The 15,448-nt window shown below is 38.9% G+C and overlaps 1 protein-coding gene across 4 annotated transcripts in view; it reads left to right on the top strand.

Annotated features, from left to right (window-relative positions):
- Positions 1 to 15,448, top strand: part of RAB2A (RAB2A, member RAS oncogene family) — an 89,884-nt gene that overhangs the window by 72,780 nt on the left and 1,656 nt on the right. For all 4 annotated transcript variants that reach the window (XM_025477804.3, XM_049103682.1, XM_025477806.3 and 1 more), the window contains one exon: positions 13,694 to 13,762. In XM_025477804.3, coding sequence (XP_025333589.1) covers positions 13,694 to 13,762 — 69 coding nt within the window. Of the gene's footprint in view, positions 1 to 13,693; positions 13,763 to 15,448 lie in introns of those variants that run through there.

Consider the following 15,448-nt stretch of genomic DNA (forward strand, 5'->3'; position numbering starts at 1 on the left):
TATCATTTATCCTTTTTGTTATTCACTGAGGAAATACACCCATAAATGTGATAGTAGAAATACACCCCATAATTCATCTCCTTAAATGTCAATGAAATCAAATAGACAATTTCAACTGAAATAGTTTTGTCTGGATGGTATTCCCACAGTAATAGGAGACCAGAACTTAATTCTTTACATTTACAGTTTCTAGTAGTGATCTCTTAAACATGATATTTGGATGCTATACCCATCTATTTGAGTGCATAGCATATAGAGGGGAAAACCCATTTAGTTGCCTATCATTTATTCAAGTAATATTTCTGCTGAGTATGCAGAGCATTTATAGTGTCATTACATTTTAGGAAAATGAGATTTAGGCTCTTTTATACCTCTGACTGACAAAAAAGAAAAAAATACTTTGACTTCCATTTTACTAAAGATTTTACTGATAGGAAAATAAGAATCAACTATGTGACCAGCAGTAAATATTTTTGAATATTAGTTTTAACTTCTGTTTTCAACAAGTGACCTGAAGGCCACTGAGGACACCAAGATATCATGTGACCTGGTAACTGTGCTGGCTCCTCACAGAAACACCTCTCCAGCTGCCGCCCTCTGGCAGTTCATTCTAGAACCACAGATTTGTTTAGTGTCCTACTCTGCAGTGTCCCAGGAAAATCTGGCCTCTGACAAACTGAGGAGTTGATAATGAAGATTATAAGAACCTCCTCTGTCACTGGAATCCAGTGATGTTGATTGCACACATGTGATGTCAGCATTTAGAAGAGAGTCCCATAAGTAGAAAATGTGTTTCATAAGAATTTGCAAGCAATTAAAACATGCCAAGTACCTGAAATAATGCTGCTGTATATTTGTATGGCATGTTGTCAAAGTTCTTTCTCATATGTTATCCCCTTTCTACTGTGCCACACAGTAGAGAATAGCAGTATTGAAGATTATTCTGTCTTTTGAGGAGCATTAATTAAAATGATCACCTCTGCATAGGATTCCATGGTCAAACATGTTTAGGAGGATCTGCATGTATCCCCCTTGTAGATAACCAGAATTCACAATAGTTTATTAGTTTCTGAGAACCCCTCCCTTTAAAAAAAAAAAAAAAAGATTTTATTTATATATTCTTGAGAGACAGAGAGGCAGAGATATAGGCAGAGGGAGAAGCAGGTTCCTCGCAGGGAGCCCGATATGGGACTCAATCCCCAGACCATGATCTTGCTCAGCCACTCAGGTGTCCCTGAGAACCCCCTTTTAAGAAACTTGGGCACTTTTAACCCCGAGGTGTCCCAGTATGATTTAATCATTCTCCCCAAAAATGGAATTGGGGTAGGGAAAATGTGGTATCTGAAGGATTAAGGTCTTTTTTATTTTGCTTATTCTCTTCATGGTAACATATAGGTTGCAGTTGAGGGTGTGGAGACTGCTTTTTCCTTAGCTCAGAATATCTTGGTTGGTTTTTGTTTGTTTGTTTAAGATTTTATTCATGAAGGATACAGAGAGAGGCAGAGACACAGGCAGAGGGAGAAGCAGGCTTCCTGTGGGGACCCCAATGTGGGACTTGATGCCAGGGCCCCAGGATCACGACCTGAGCCAAAAGCAGACACTCAACCACTGAGCCAACCAGGTGCCCCAGCTCACAATATCTTGTAGAAACATTTTTTTCCAGAGGAACCTGGCTGGATGATTCAGTGGAGAATATGACTCTTGATCTTAGGGTCATGAGTTCAAGCCCCACGTTGGATGTAGAGCTTACTTTAAAAAAAAAAAAAAAAAAAAAAAGTTTGTTTTTTTTTCTTTTTTTTAGAACTGTGCTTCTCAAACATTAATGTGCACTCAGATCACCTAGGAATCCTGTTAAAATGCAGATTCTGATTCTTTAGGTCCACGGTGTGCCTGAAAACCTGCCTTTGGAACTGTCTGTCTAGTGTTGTTGATGCTGCTGCTCCTGGGCAGGCTCTGAGGAGTATAGAGACCGTGAAGTTCCTTCAGCTCTGTTACCTAACAGAACAACCTGGGAGACTGCTATCTTTTTCTGTTCCTCAGAAACAATCCTTTAAACGATCTCATCCTCTCCTCTAGTGATTCTTAGCTCTCAGCATATAATTACATAATCGAGTTTCAACCTTTTTTTTTTTTTTTTAAGATTTTATTTATTCATGACAGACAGAGAAAGAGAGAGGCAGAGATACAGGCAGAGGGAGAAGCAGGCTCCATGCAGGGAGCCCAACGGGGGACTCGATCCCGGGTCTCCAGGATCATACCCTGGTCTGAAGGCGGCGACAAACTGCTGGGCCACCGGGCTGTCCAGTTTCAACCATTTTAAAAACAAAAACCTGTCATTCCCAGTTCTGAATTTGTTCTCTTCTATCGTCTAGTAAGATCCATCTCCATTTCCTCTTTTTTTTTTTTTCCACACCTCAGTTTACAGGTTGACTTCTTCTACCATGGCCAAGGTTACCCTGGACCTCCTAATTGCTATGCTAATAAATGCTTTTCTGTTCTTACCTAACAGGCCATAGGGATATTTGACTCTTCAGTGGCCTATGTCCTAGAGTGATTCTTTTTCCCTACCCTTCACATTCAGTAAATACATATTGCTCTCACTTGTGTCTTGTTATTTTTACCTCCCCAAGTTGTTCTCTTTTGTCATTGCTATTGGATTCTCTGCCTTCATTTTTCTATCCTCTGTGTTGCTGCCTCTCAGATCTTCTTAAAAATGAAAATTGAGGGGATCCCTGGGTGGCTCAGCGGTTTAGCGCCTGCCTTTGGCCCAGGGCGCGATCCTGGAGTCCCAGGATCAAGTCCCATGTCGGGCTCTCGACATGGAGCCTGCTTCTCCCTGCTCCTGTGTCTCTGCCTCTCTCCTTCTCTCTATGTCTATCATAAATAAGTAAGTAAGTAAATAAGTAAATAAACAAATAAATAAATAATAAATTTTTTAAAAAATGAAAATTGAATGTCACTCCCCAATTTTATTAAAACCCTGTGTAGTGGGTTCCCCACAGCTTCAGAATCAAACTCATCAGCTTGGAAGACAAGTTCCCTTATTAGCCAACTCCATACAACGTGCTCTCTATATTAAAATAAGAGCTCATCATCTGGGTAGTACTGTTTAAACTGGCTTCCACAGAAAGTGTTCTCTGCTCTTAAGATGCCCTTTCTTCCTACCTATAACGAAGTCTCATACCTCCTCTTGGAATGCCGTGACACACAACACACCCTCTGTGTCCCCATCTACCACTCACCACGCGTCATATGCACACATAGAAGTTATATGCTCTCTTCTCTGTGTTCATTCCTGTATCTTCCTGAGCAGGAAATTTATCTTAGCACTCTTATGCATGACACTTGTTTTTCATGTTGGTTCAACATAAGGGCAGCATTCCTTGAAAACACAGACTATCTTTTCATCTCTGCATCCCCAGCACCTAGCACAGTTTCTCCCCTGCATAGTAAATAACAAAATATTTGGATGGTTACATATTTATTTAATTACTTCAATCTTGTACTTTTTCCCTCAGTCTTTAATCAAATTATGCTTTGGTCCCACTTGTTAAATGTAGGTGAAATTCTGTCTTAAACCGTCTTTGCCCTAAGCGTTCTAAAACCCATGAGTTTTTTGAAAACCCAAAAGAACAGATTGGCTCGTCCTTTGATCAGGAGTTTCCTTCAGTAGCGACCTAGTGTCTTAGTAGTTTGAAAAGATTTTTTTTAGACTCAGGAATGAATGTCACAAAGATTACAGCAGGCTAAGAAAAAGACCTCTTCCCAAAAGCTTCATGCTAACTTTATGAAGATTTCAAAATGCCACAGAAGTGATACATGATTGTATTTATAATTATACATGTAACTGTGTGTGTATGTAGTTATAACTATATAAATTATATATATCCTTCCGTCTTTTCTCTGTATTTTTTTCTATAAAATAAAATTCCATTTTCTCAGAGTTGTACATTATCAAAACTGATAGTATTATATTCCCTCTAGGAACTAAAGATGATTGTGCTGTGAATTGTGGTTAAACTTGCCATTTGCTTAACAGTTGTCTCTTTATCAAATATTCTCACTCTCTTAGCCATTTGACAGGTTATTTTTCCCTGTGTTCATAAATTTTACTTAAAATTAAAAATTTATGGAAAACCAGAAAAATACATAAACATCAAAAAATTTTGAGGTGGGCAGCCCAGGTGGCTCAGCAGTTTAGTGCTGCCTTCAGCCCAGGGCACAATCCTAGAGACCCAGGATCGAGTCCCACATCGGGCTCCCTGCATGGAGCCTGCTTCTCCCTCTGCCTGTGTGTGTGTGTCTCTCTCTGTGTCTCATGAATAAATAAAATCTTTAAAAAAAAATTTTTTTAAGGCAAAAGTCTTAGTAATTTAAAATATCTTTTTTTAAAATCTTAAACTGGGTGCCTGGGTGGCTCAGAGGTTGAGCATCTATCTGCCTTCGGCTCAGGTCGTGACCCCGGGGTCCTGGGGTCGGGTCCTGCATCAGGTTTCCCACGGGAGCCTGCTTCTCTCTCTGCCTGTCTCTGCCCCCTATGTGTGTCTGTAATGAATTTTTTTTTTAAATCTTAAACTTTTGGGGTGCCTGGCTGGCTCATTCAGTGGAACACACTACTCTTGATCTCTGGGTTTTAAATTTTAGCCCCACAGTGGGTATAGAGATTATTTAAAATCTTTAGGGGCACGTGGCTAGCTCAATTGGAAGAGCATGTGACTTCATCTTGGAGTCATGTGTTCAAGCCCCATGTTGGGGTGTAGAGATGACTTAAATAAACAAAATATTTAAACATCTTTAACTATTGAAAAATCAAGGCTGATAATTCCTGGTTTAGCTGCTAAAGTACTAAAAGATATACTGAATATAATAGCTGAAAACAGTCAACTAGCCCTAAGACAGATTGCAATAGCTTGCCAAGCCATCTAACCTGACAGGATAGGTGGATGTCTGTTTCTTAGGGAAAACATGTGACTTGTGTAACTAAGAAGACCAATTTCACGGCCCCTTGCTAATGTTTGTGTCCTGTCCCAGTACTTGAAAACCTCCAGATTTAATTTGTGTTGAGAGGACATCTTAACTTGCGTTGGGCTATATTCTACGTGGTGGAACAGGTATTCCTGTAGAGCTGGAATGTGATACAAACTGAAGACTTTCTTGTCCGCTTAACCTTGTTCTCAGTGTTAAGGATACCACCAACTTTTCATTGGAAATTTGACCTGACCTTAATCAGGTTTCCAGCATCCTTGAAGGGGTGTTTAATAAATACTTATTACTCCCTTTCTCTAATTGGAAGATTTTGCTGACTAGGATCAATTTTTCCACCCTTTATTTGGCCATCACCCAGTGGAACTTGGGTCATCCAAGCCTAACTAACTTTGAAAGTTACATCCACTTTCTCTACTAAACCAAAGTAGTTAAATGTTACTGGAGAAAGTCATGCTGATATGTGCACATCACATACTTACTCTATAGTTCATACTCGTATAGAGGCACACAGTTATCTAGATCAACTACCAAGGCTTTTCCACTTGTATTTGACATAAACATTAGAATTCATGTGTTTAAAATATTTTTATTCTCTCTTTGAAGGGAGAGAATAATTCTGTTTTTTTTTTTGTTTTTTTTTTTTAAGTTTATTCATTTTAGAGAGAGAGGCAGACTCCCTACTGAGTGCAGAGCCTGACTCGGGCTTGATCTCAACCCTGAGATCATGACCTGAGCCGAAATCAAAGAATTGGGTGCTTAACTGACTGAGCCACCCAGGTGTCCCCCTTTTTTATTTATATCAATTCACAGTATACCTTTCCATATCAATCACTTCAGCCAAAATGGAGTCACCCTTAAACACCTTACCATTCTTTCCCTATTATTTACCACGTCCTTTTAATTTTTCCAAAGTAGATATTAAATTTGATCTTTGTTTTCCATTCTTGTTGCCACTGTTAATTTCTCAGGTCTTGGGATCCCTGGGTGGCGCAGCGGTTTGGTGCCTGCCTTTGGCCCAGGGCGCGATCCTGGAGACCCGGGATCGAATCCCACATCGGGCTCCCGGTGCATGGAGCCTGCTTCTCCCTCTGCCTGTGTCTCTGCCTCTCTCTCTCTCTCTCTCTCTCTCTCTCTCTCTCTGTGACTATCATAAATAAATAAAAATTTAAAAAAAAAAATTTCTCAGGTCTTCATTTCTTACCTGGATTATTGTTTTAGCCTCTCTACAGGTATCCCTGTTGCCAACCTTGCCTCCTTATAAAATTCATCATAAAATAAATTGAAAACAAAATAAATGAAAATTCCTGAGTTGTGTTAGAAGTAAGTGATCCTGATAAAGGAAAGATAAATGTGGTAGGCAGAATGTTAATCCTGCTCATTGCTTCTGCTGCAGTTTGCGTGGTCTTGGACAAGTCATTTCTCCTTTTGCAGTTCAGCCCAATCTATAAAATGAGTAGATTTAGCAGCGGCTCTCTTTCTTCTAACGAAACACAGGAAACTAAAAGAAAGAAAAGTAGAATGGGATGCCATGGAAAGTGAGGGGGAAAGAAGAGATTCATTCTCCTTTTCACTGGGCTCTTCCTATTACCTACCACATCCCAAGAGGTGGTCCTGACAATTTGTCCGTGAAATACAATTTGAAAGCCATTGTATTGGATGATACATGTAGGAATTCTCTTACTGAAACTAAACCAAATAGGCGAAGAACATTTTAAAGCCATAGAATTTGAAGGAGTTTGTGTTTAAACGGCCTAATCTTGAATTCTAGTCTGATGTTCTTTTCACAAGACTTTTCTTTCTTTGCATCATATTAAGCCTATCTCAATGTATTTTATTCTTCAGGGCTTACTGTAACACGCTTTATGTTGTTAATTTACTTTTTTTAATAGTTAGTTTTTACTTAATCAAGGTATTTTAATTCACTTACCAGTCAGTGTTGATCACCATTTTTCTCCTTTACTCTGTCTGCAGTGTTCCAGGGCACATTCGCATTTCACATGTGTACCCTCTTCTGTTCCCCACACGTCATTGCACTTCCACATTCATGATGAGGAAGGCTAACAAGTGTGAGCGCTTACTACTTGCCAAGCGCTGCTCTCAGTGCTCCACATTCATCCTACCAGCGATTTAGTGTAGTAGGCACCATTGTTATCCTTGTGCTACAGAGAGATTAAGTAGGAGTCCAAAGCACCACATCTAGTAAGAGGTAGAACTAGTTTGAACCTAGACAGTCTGTTTCTAGAACTCTACCCTTGGCCATTCTGCTAATCTTACAGGCATAACTTCATCCCACAGATTTTCTTGGAAGCAAATGAAAAAATTAATTTCCTTATTATACATATTTTGAATTTCTTTCAGAAATAATGAATACCTCTGCAAATTAACTAAGCATATAGACTGGCCCATTAGTGAGTACTTAGTAAATATTGGTTATTAATAGCTTTGTCATCTGGACACATGTGATGTTCATAGCGTTGACTAGGAAATTAGAAGACAGTTAAACAGCATTTAAGTTACCTCATGTTTCTTAGTTCTAAGAGCAAAACTGAAGAGTCACTGATTGTGAAATCAGGGTACTTTACTGTGTAGCATCTCTCTGTTCAAGATGTTTGTTTATTTTAAGATTTATTTTTATGCAATCTCTACACCCAACATGATGCTTGAACTCCCATCCCTCTGAGCAGAAGTTGCCTGCTCCACCAACTGAGCCAGCCAGGTGCCCGTCTGTTCAAGATGTTTAGATAAAACTAAGGTACTTGGATGTATTTTGAATTCTTACCTATTAGATGTTACACTTTTTCTCTTGCCACCAGGTGGCAGCATGTGACATAAAGAAATAATTTAAATCTTTATTTTAGACCATTTTCAGTATTTTGTTTTAAAAACTGATAAACTATAATAAAAATGAAACACTGTTCTGAGGGCGCCTGCGTGGCTCAGTCAGTTAAGCATCTGCCTTTGGCCCAGGTCATGATCCCAGGGTCCTGGGATAGAGTCTCACATCAGGGCTCCCTGCTAAGCATAGAGCCTGCTTCTCCCTCTCTCTCTTTCTCTCCATCAAATAAATAAATAAAATCTTTTTTTAAAAAAAGAAAGAGAAACATTGTTCTGGGTTTCCCCTTGCCTCTCTTCTCCCTCATGGGCTGCAAAGGCAGGCCCCTCTTAGCACATTGTCCTTGGCCTCCATCCAGACCTGCTTCAGTCCTGCCCTGCATGCCGTCTCCCTCTGCCAGTGCAGAAAGTTTCTTTTTCCTGCTTCTTCAACAGAGATTTAAGTCCTGTGCTTAGATTCTCCCACCAAGTTGTTTTAGTTCAGCAGCAGTAAGAACTATATCTGCCTCTTCCCTGTGTCTTCCATTGAACCTAGGGGAATGCTGAGTCTAAGGTAACAATTTAAGAGGTGCCCTTGGGTGAATGACAAATGACAGGTTATGCATCAGCTTGTGTGTAATGAGTATATAGTTCTTAGCCAGTTATATTTATTTTCATTTTTGCTAGGGAAGTTGTTGAAGACTGACTTAAATTCAGGTATTAGGACCATTCAGATAACTACTGCCAAGGGCTAAAAGATTAGTGTCTGAGGTGGAAGGCAGTTAATGGCTAATGAAGGTAAAGAACCGATCATGGCAATTAATCAAAGGAGGGCAAAGGGGGAGAGCTAATGGTAAAATGAAGAGGGAGTCAGGAAGTCCAGCCTCTGATACTGGAGTGGATTCCCGCATGGGAAAGTAAGCAGCTCACCAAATTAAGTTGGCTACATGGAAATCTGTTTATACTTCATAATTGTGGATCTGCCTAGATGTTGTAAGTTTCACAGTGCTAATAATGAAATCTTTTGATACTGGTTTTCCGGCAAATGTTTTTTCCTATTCTATAACCTATTTATTAATGTTCAGATTTGACCGTATTTGTAGAATACAGAAGTATATAACGTACTTGCTTATAGCTCTAACTTATGTGTCACAAACAATAATCTTTAGGTTGTCATGCTTTGACAGTATTGCACGAATGCTAACAATTTCCTGTAGGTGTGCCATCAACTTGCTTCATTTTTCTGATAATAAATAAGTATTCTAGATAGATTAATTTCCCAGGTTACAGCCTCTCTCCTGAATGATACGGACTATTGTCACTAGTGCTTGTACTCCATGTCAGGAGCTGTGAGATGCCCCCTAGTTGGCTATCCCCACAGCTGCCACCATATGCAGGCTCCCCCATTGCCACTGCCCTAACACTACACATGCTCATCCCCACCTACCACTCAAAACAGATTTGCCCTCACATGTGCTCCTTTTTCTTTCCTTTCCTTTTTTTTTTTTTTTTAAAGATTTTTACTTATTCATGAGAGACACAGAGAGAGGCAGAGACATAGACAGAGGGAGAAGTAGGCTCCTCAAAGGAAGCCCAACGTGGAACTTGATCCCAGGACCCCGGGATCATGTCCTGAGCCGAAGGCAGATGCTTAACCAGTGAGCCACCCAGTGAGCATCCCTCTTTTCTTTTTTTAAGATTTTATTTATTTTATTAGAGAAGGAGAGCATGGGGATTGGAGTGCAGAGGGAAAGGAATAGGGAAAGGGAGGAGGAGACTCCCTGCTGGGCAGGGAGCCTGGTACGGGGCTCAATCCCAGGACTCTGAGATCATGACCTGAGCCAAAGGCAGACGCTTAACTGGCTGAGCCACCCAAGCGCTCCTCCCCTTTACTTTCTCCTGCCCCCTTCTCAGAATTTGTTTCTGTAGCCTGGGAAATAGAAAAAATGAAACTGGTTTCATTTTATGTTTAGAATTGGAAGGAGGGCAGCCCTGGTGGCACAGTGGTTTAGCACTGCTTGCAGTCCGGGGTGTGATCCTGGAGACCCGGGATCAAGTCCCACATCGGGCTCCCTGCATGGAGCCTGCTTCTCCCTCTGCCTGTGTCTCTGCCTCTCTCTCTCTCTCTCTCTCTCTCTCTCTATGAATAAATAAATAAAATCTTTAAAAAAATAGAATTGGAAGGAATTTCAAGCTGTCCTATGAAAACGTGATAGCTTTAAAGGCCTTGTATCGAGCTAAATTGTTGCTCATCGTTGTCTGTGTTCTAGAGGTATTTCACATTGTTAGGTCTCTACATTAAAAATATTTTTGAGGAGTTTAGTGACTAGAGTGAAATGAGCAATTAAGATTCTAGCCAGTTATTGTGAGATATCTCTAGTCTTTCCAAGTTCTTGAAATGCTTGCAGCTTTAGGGAAAAGATATTGTCTGTAACACCCAAGGTTCTTATCTTAGAAGTTTCATTTTATCTCTAATAAGCCTTAACAGTATTTGGTTAATGTTCATTATTTTTGGGAATTCAGTAGTTTCAGTTGATAGCCATGGGCTTTTAAAACATGTGAACTAATGTCTGCATTTGTCACATTGGGTTTTAAACTGAGGAGTCATTAAAATTGATCGTTAGTTATTTGATAATATTAAATATAATTAATTTTGCCATCAGATACATAAAATAACCCACTTATATAATATTCTCTTTATAATATGCCCAGAGAATGGAAGATATTTTTATTTCAGTGTTTTCAACATATAATCCTCAGTTGGATGGCAAGTAAATATAGCATTGTCCAAAGACTATTTCATGGAGATGATAAGAATTATGAAAGAAAATCATTTTATCAAAAAAAAAAAAAAGAAAATCATTTTATGTACTTCAGTTGTAATGGAATTAATTACATGTTTTTTCAGACACAAAATACATCTTTTTTTTTTTAATTTTTTTATTTATTTATGATAGTCACAGAGAGAGAGGCAGAGACATAGGCAGAGGGAGAAGCAGGCTCCATGCACCGGGAGCCCAACGTGGGACTCAATCCTGGGTCTCCAGGATCGCGCCCTGGGCCAAAGGCAGGCGCTAAACTGCTGCGCCACCCAGGGATCCCCACAAAATACATCTTAAGTCCATTGGATACAACTGTTCTTAAAGGCGCTTAATAAAGTATTAAGTACTATCAAGTCATAAAATTAGTAGTGACTTAAAAAATTTCATGCAGCATAGCTTTCTTTCTTTTTTTCTTTTTAAGATTTTATTTATTTATTCGTGAGAAACAGAGAGGCAGAGACACAGGCGGAGGGAGAAGCAGGCTCCCTGCCGAGAGCCCAGTGCTGCTGGACTTGATCATAGGGCCCCAGGATCACAACCTGAGCCAAAGGCAGATGCTCAACCACTGAGCTACCCAGGTGCCCCCAGCATAGCTTTCTTGAGCCACTTTTTAAAATGATGCATCAACAAATTAACAAAAAAAGTCTGTTTACATAAATCGGCACGTTTAATGGCTTTTATAATATAAGTGCTTGTATATATGAAGTTTATAACTCGTTTATGGGATCTTGTAGTTCCGTCTGATGTTCTAGGGAGATGTACACATACAGGTGCCCCTTTAAGGATTTCAAGCCCTGTGAATTTATGAATCTGTTGACTTCAATATTTAGTTAGCCTGGTTTCTAAGGCCATCACTGTAATTGACATGTTATTGGAAATAAAGTTAAGTTTTTCCTTATTTATAAGGGTAATAACTTCAATTTTGAGGAACGTGAATCAATTCAGAGCTGGCTGGAAGCCAATTTCTCCTTCACTGTAACTCCTGCGCACACGAAAAGCGCACTCACCTCCTAAGTGTCTTGTGAATCTGCAGTGATTAATTCTTCTCATTATTTTGCTGCAAATTCTCATGACCCTCTCTGATGATTCGATCAGCCACTTAGAGTTTATGCATATTCATATCTCTGCGCTCCTGCCGCAGTCGCGCGTCTCCTTCGCTGACCGGTATGTTCCTGGTGCAGTAATTGAGCTGCAGTAGATTGATTACTCTGGGGAGCTGTAAGGCCCTTAAAGGTGGAAACATATCAGTCCTGTTAATTAGGAAACAAAAGCTCTGGTGGCAAGTTCAGCAGTCAAATGTTTCCAGTGTGGAAAAGACGCAAGGTATGATTGGTTCCTCTCCATGAACCTGTTTACTTTTTAAATTTGGAATTACAACTATCAGTGCTAGTGGAGAATAGCCTTATTTTGTGAATTTTCAGTGCTCACTGAAGAGGACCTGATTTGTAATATTAATGCTATTACCTGTGATCTCTCAGATGGGATCATCAGAACATGAGTTTATAAACACCTTCTATAACATTGGCAATATTTGTATAAAACATCTTAATATTTATTCTTATTTATTTGTGTTTTTGGTAATCTCTACCCTCATCATGGGGCTAGAACTCATGAACCCAAGATCAAGAGTCACATGCTGTACTGACTAGGCCAGGCACCCCCTAATAGCTTATATTTTACATAGAGAATGCTTGTGGATTCATTTGATATTTAGAAGCTTAATTTGGTTAGGTTTTTTTTTTTAATTTTTTTTTTAAATTTATTTATGATAGTCACACAGAGAGAAAGAAAGAGAGAGAGAGAAAGAGAGAGGCAGAGACATAGGGAGAGGGAGAAGCAGGCTCCATGCACCGGGAGCCTGACGTGGGATTCGATCCCGGATCTCCAGGATCGCGCCCTGGGCCAAAGGCAGGCGCTAAACCGCTGCGCCACCCAGGGATCCCTGATTAGGTTTTAATACTGATTTTGTTTTGTTTTGTTTTGCCAATCTAGTAGTATGCTATATGGAAAAAGGATAAGCCTTTATTCAACATGGCAAGAAGTTTGGCTGCTTTTTATTTCTTTATCATAAGCATCCTTTGAGTCTTTCCCCCTTAAACTGTGTATTAAGTAATACATTGTCCTGGCAAAAAGGATCCTGTGTGGAACAGTAGCCTCTAAAAGTAAGCTAGTTTCAACACAGAAGTTTATTGACCTGACATCTTTTTCTCATGTGTGCTGTTCTCACATTATGGTATCCCTGCCCCGTTCCCTCTCCCCCCCACCCCCTCCAGTGATGAATTTTTCTTCTGGGATATGGTTCACATACCATAAAATTTACGCTTTAGAGAGTACTGTTTGGTGGGTTTTAGTGTATTCACAGCATTATGCAATTATCACCACTATCTGATTCCAGAACATTTTTATCACCCCAAAAGAAACCCCATAACATTAGTCGTCACTCTTCATTCCCTAACCCTTGGCAACAAATAATCTACTTTTTCTCTCTATGAATTGACCTCTTCAGGATATTTCAATAAATAGAATCATACTATGTGTGGTCTTTTACATCTAGCTTCTTTGACTTAGCATAATATTTTCAAGGTTCATCCACATTTTAATATGAATTAATACTTCATTTTTTTATGACTAACATTGCATTATAAAGTTAAACCACATTTTGGTTTTCATTCATCAGTAGATAAACATCTGTGTTGTTTCCACTTTTTGGCTATTGATGCTAATAATGAACATTTGTATACGTCCTTGCCTTGTTCTTGATCTTTAGGAAAGCTTTCAGTCTTCACCACTTGGTATGATGTTCGCTGTGAGTTATTCATAAATGCTGTTGAGGAAGTCCCCTTCTAGTCCTATTTTGTGGGGTGTTTTTATCATAAGGTTGTTGGATTTTGTTAAATGCTGCTTCTGCCTCTATTGAAGTGATCATACAGTTTTGTCCTTATTAATTAATATTCTGTATTATATTTGTTGAGTTCTTATACAGAACCTTATGATATTCTACAGTTTTTATATAATGTTCTTTTACTGTTGCAGTTTTAAATAATTCTAATCAATTTCTCTACTTTATATTTCAGGCATTTATTAATACAGCAAAAGAAATTTATGAGAAAATCCAAGAAGGAGTCTTTGACATTAATAATGAGGTATATATATATATATAGATAGATAGATAAGCAAATGTTGGCTAATATTAGAGTTGAATTTTAATTACTACATGGATTCGTCATTCTACATTTTTTTAATTCATAAAATGAGTCTATGAGGTCAGTAAATGTATGATTAATTGATAATCCTCTAACTGAAAATTTGTTGTATGTTCTGTAATAGATAAATGTTTATGTTCTAGTAGAGCAGCACTTTGTGAAAATAAGTGACCATTTATTGCAAGCAATGCAAAAAGAAAAAAAAAATAAACCCTCCAAAGAGAGAAGAAAATCCACTTTCAGCCACATGTCCATATGGTGTCATCTGCTTTGGGGAATAATTTTCTAGTGTGTAAATGCACGAACTATGTTACTGATGCAAGATGCTCTCTCTGTTGTCTAGTATGAAAGAGAGAAAATACCCAATTTGGAAATTACTCTCAGTATAGCATGTTTTCAGGAGACTAATATATATAATTAGCAATTGGCATTGTTTTTGTTTCTGTCTTTTTTGTAAAATTATTTGATGAATATGATTAGGATAAAACAGCTTTGAAGCATGTAATTCAGAGTGTTTACCAAAGGTTATTATTTCTGACCTAAATCCCTGCTGTGCATTTACTTATTTCAGAATGTTTATGTGGATGTATGGTATATTATTTACTTTTACATAAATTTTTTTGCCATTCCATATTAAGACTTTGTGCTTCTGAGGGAAAAACCCCTATTCCTCCCACAGTTGCAATTAGGAAAGCATTGTTAGGAATCCTTTATTGCACATGTACCTCTCGGCCTATCCATAAATGAGGCTCTTCTATATCTCCCTCGATATTCTCTGCTAAGACAACCGTTTGCCTAAGGTTTCCAAAAAGTACTTGATATTCTCATTTCTCTTTCATTTAGAGTAATATATTTTCTAAATCCTGTCCTCTAGCCTTATGGCGGTAGATTTTGAGTTAAAGACAACGCCCTTCAGAGACTAATGCCATATAAATTGAACAGTAATTGGGCCTCTGTTTAAAAGGGCACGTTCATCGTTTCTGTCTGGTTTCATATAGTAGCTGACTGCTTTACTGGGCTGGGTGCAGCTTTGATTGTAATGTGCTGTCAGGAGCCAACAGGCCGTGCGATTTATTTGGCCCGATGCCAAGTCTGACTCCTTGATTCCTCAAGAAGTTGCTACCAGCCCAGAGGGGGCAAAACCAATGAGCCATAGGGCATGCTTTTTATTAAAGAGGAGTCAAAAGAGCGAAAAGAAACCACATCAGCTGCTGTCAATACTGAGCTAGTGCCAGAAACCCCAAGGCTACTACTGTTGCAGAACAACTGCCAAGCACTATAAATCTGAGATTTACTGTGACGTAAAGTTTCCTTAAGAGCTTAATTTCTGAAGCTACTGTATTACTTTTCTCAAAGTGTTGTATTTTTAGGTAAAATCCACTTGAGGGAGTGAGGGTTAAGACAGAAGTGTGAGTTTGATGAATGAAAGAACTACTCTGTGTGTGGGTTCTTGGCAAGCTGCCATGTCTTTGGGGATCATAGAAATTATTGATGACACAGAACACTCATATGCCTTTAGCCTGTACAGCTGATTCAACATGGAACAGAAATGCTGTCTAGAGAAAAGATTTTACGTTGTATTAGAGCAGTACCGGGCTGTGCATGTTTTTATCTTTTAAAGATTAC

The sequence above is a fragment of the Canis lupus genome, chromosome 29, assembly GCF_003254725.2.
Source record: "Canis lupus dingo isolate Sandy chromosome 29, ASM325472v2, whole genome shotgun sequence".
NCBI classification, from domain to species: Eukaryota; Metazoa; Chordata; class Mammalia; order Carnivora; family Canidae; genus Canis; species Canis lupus.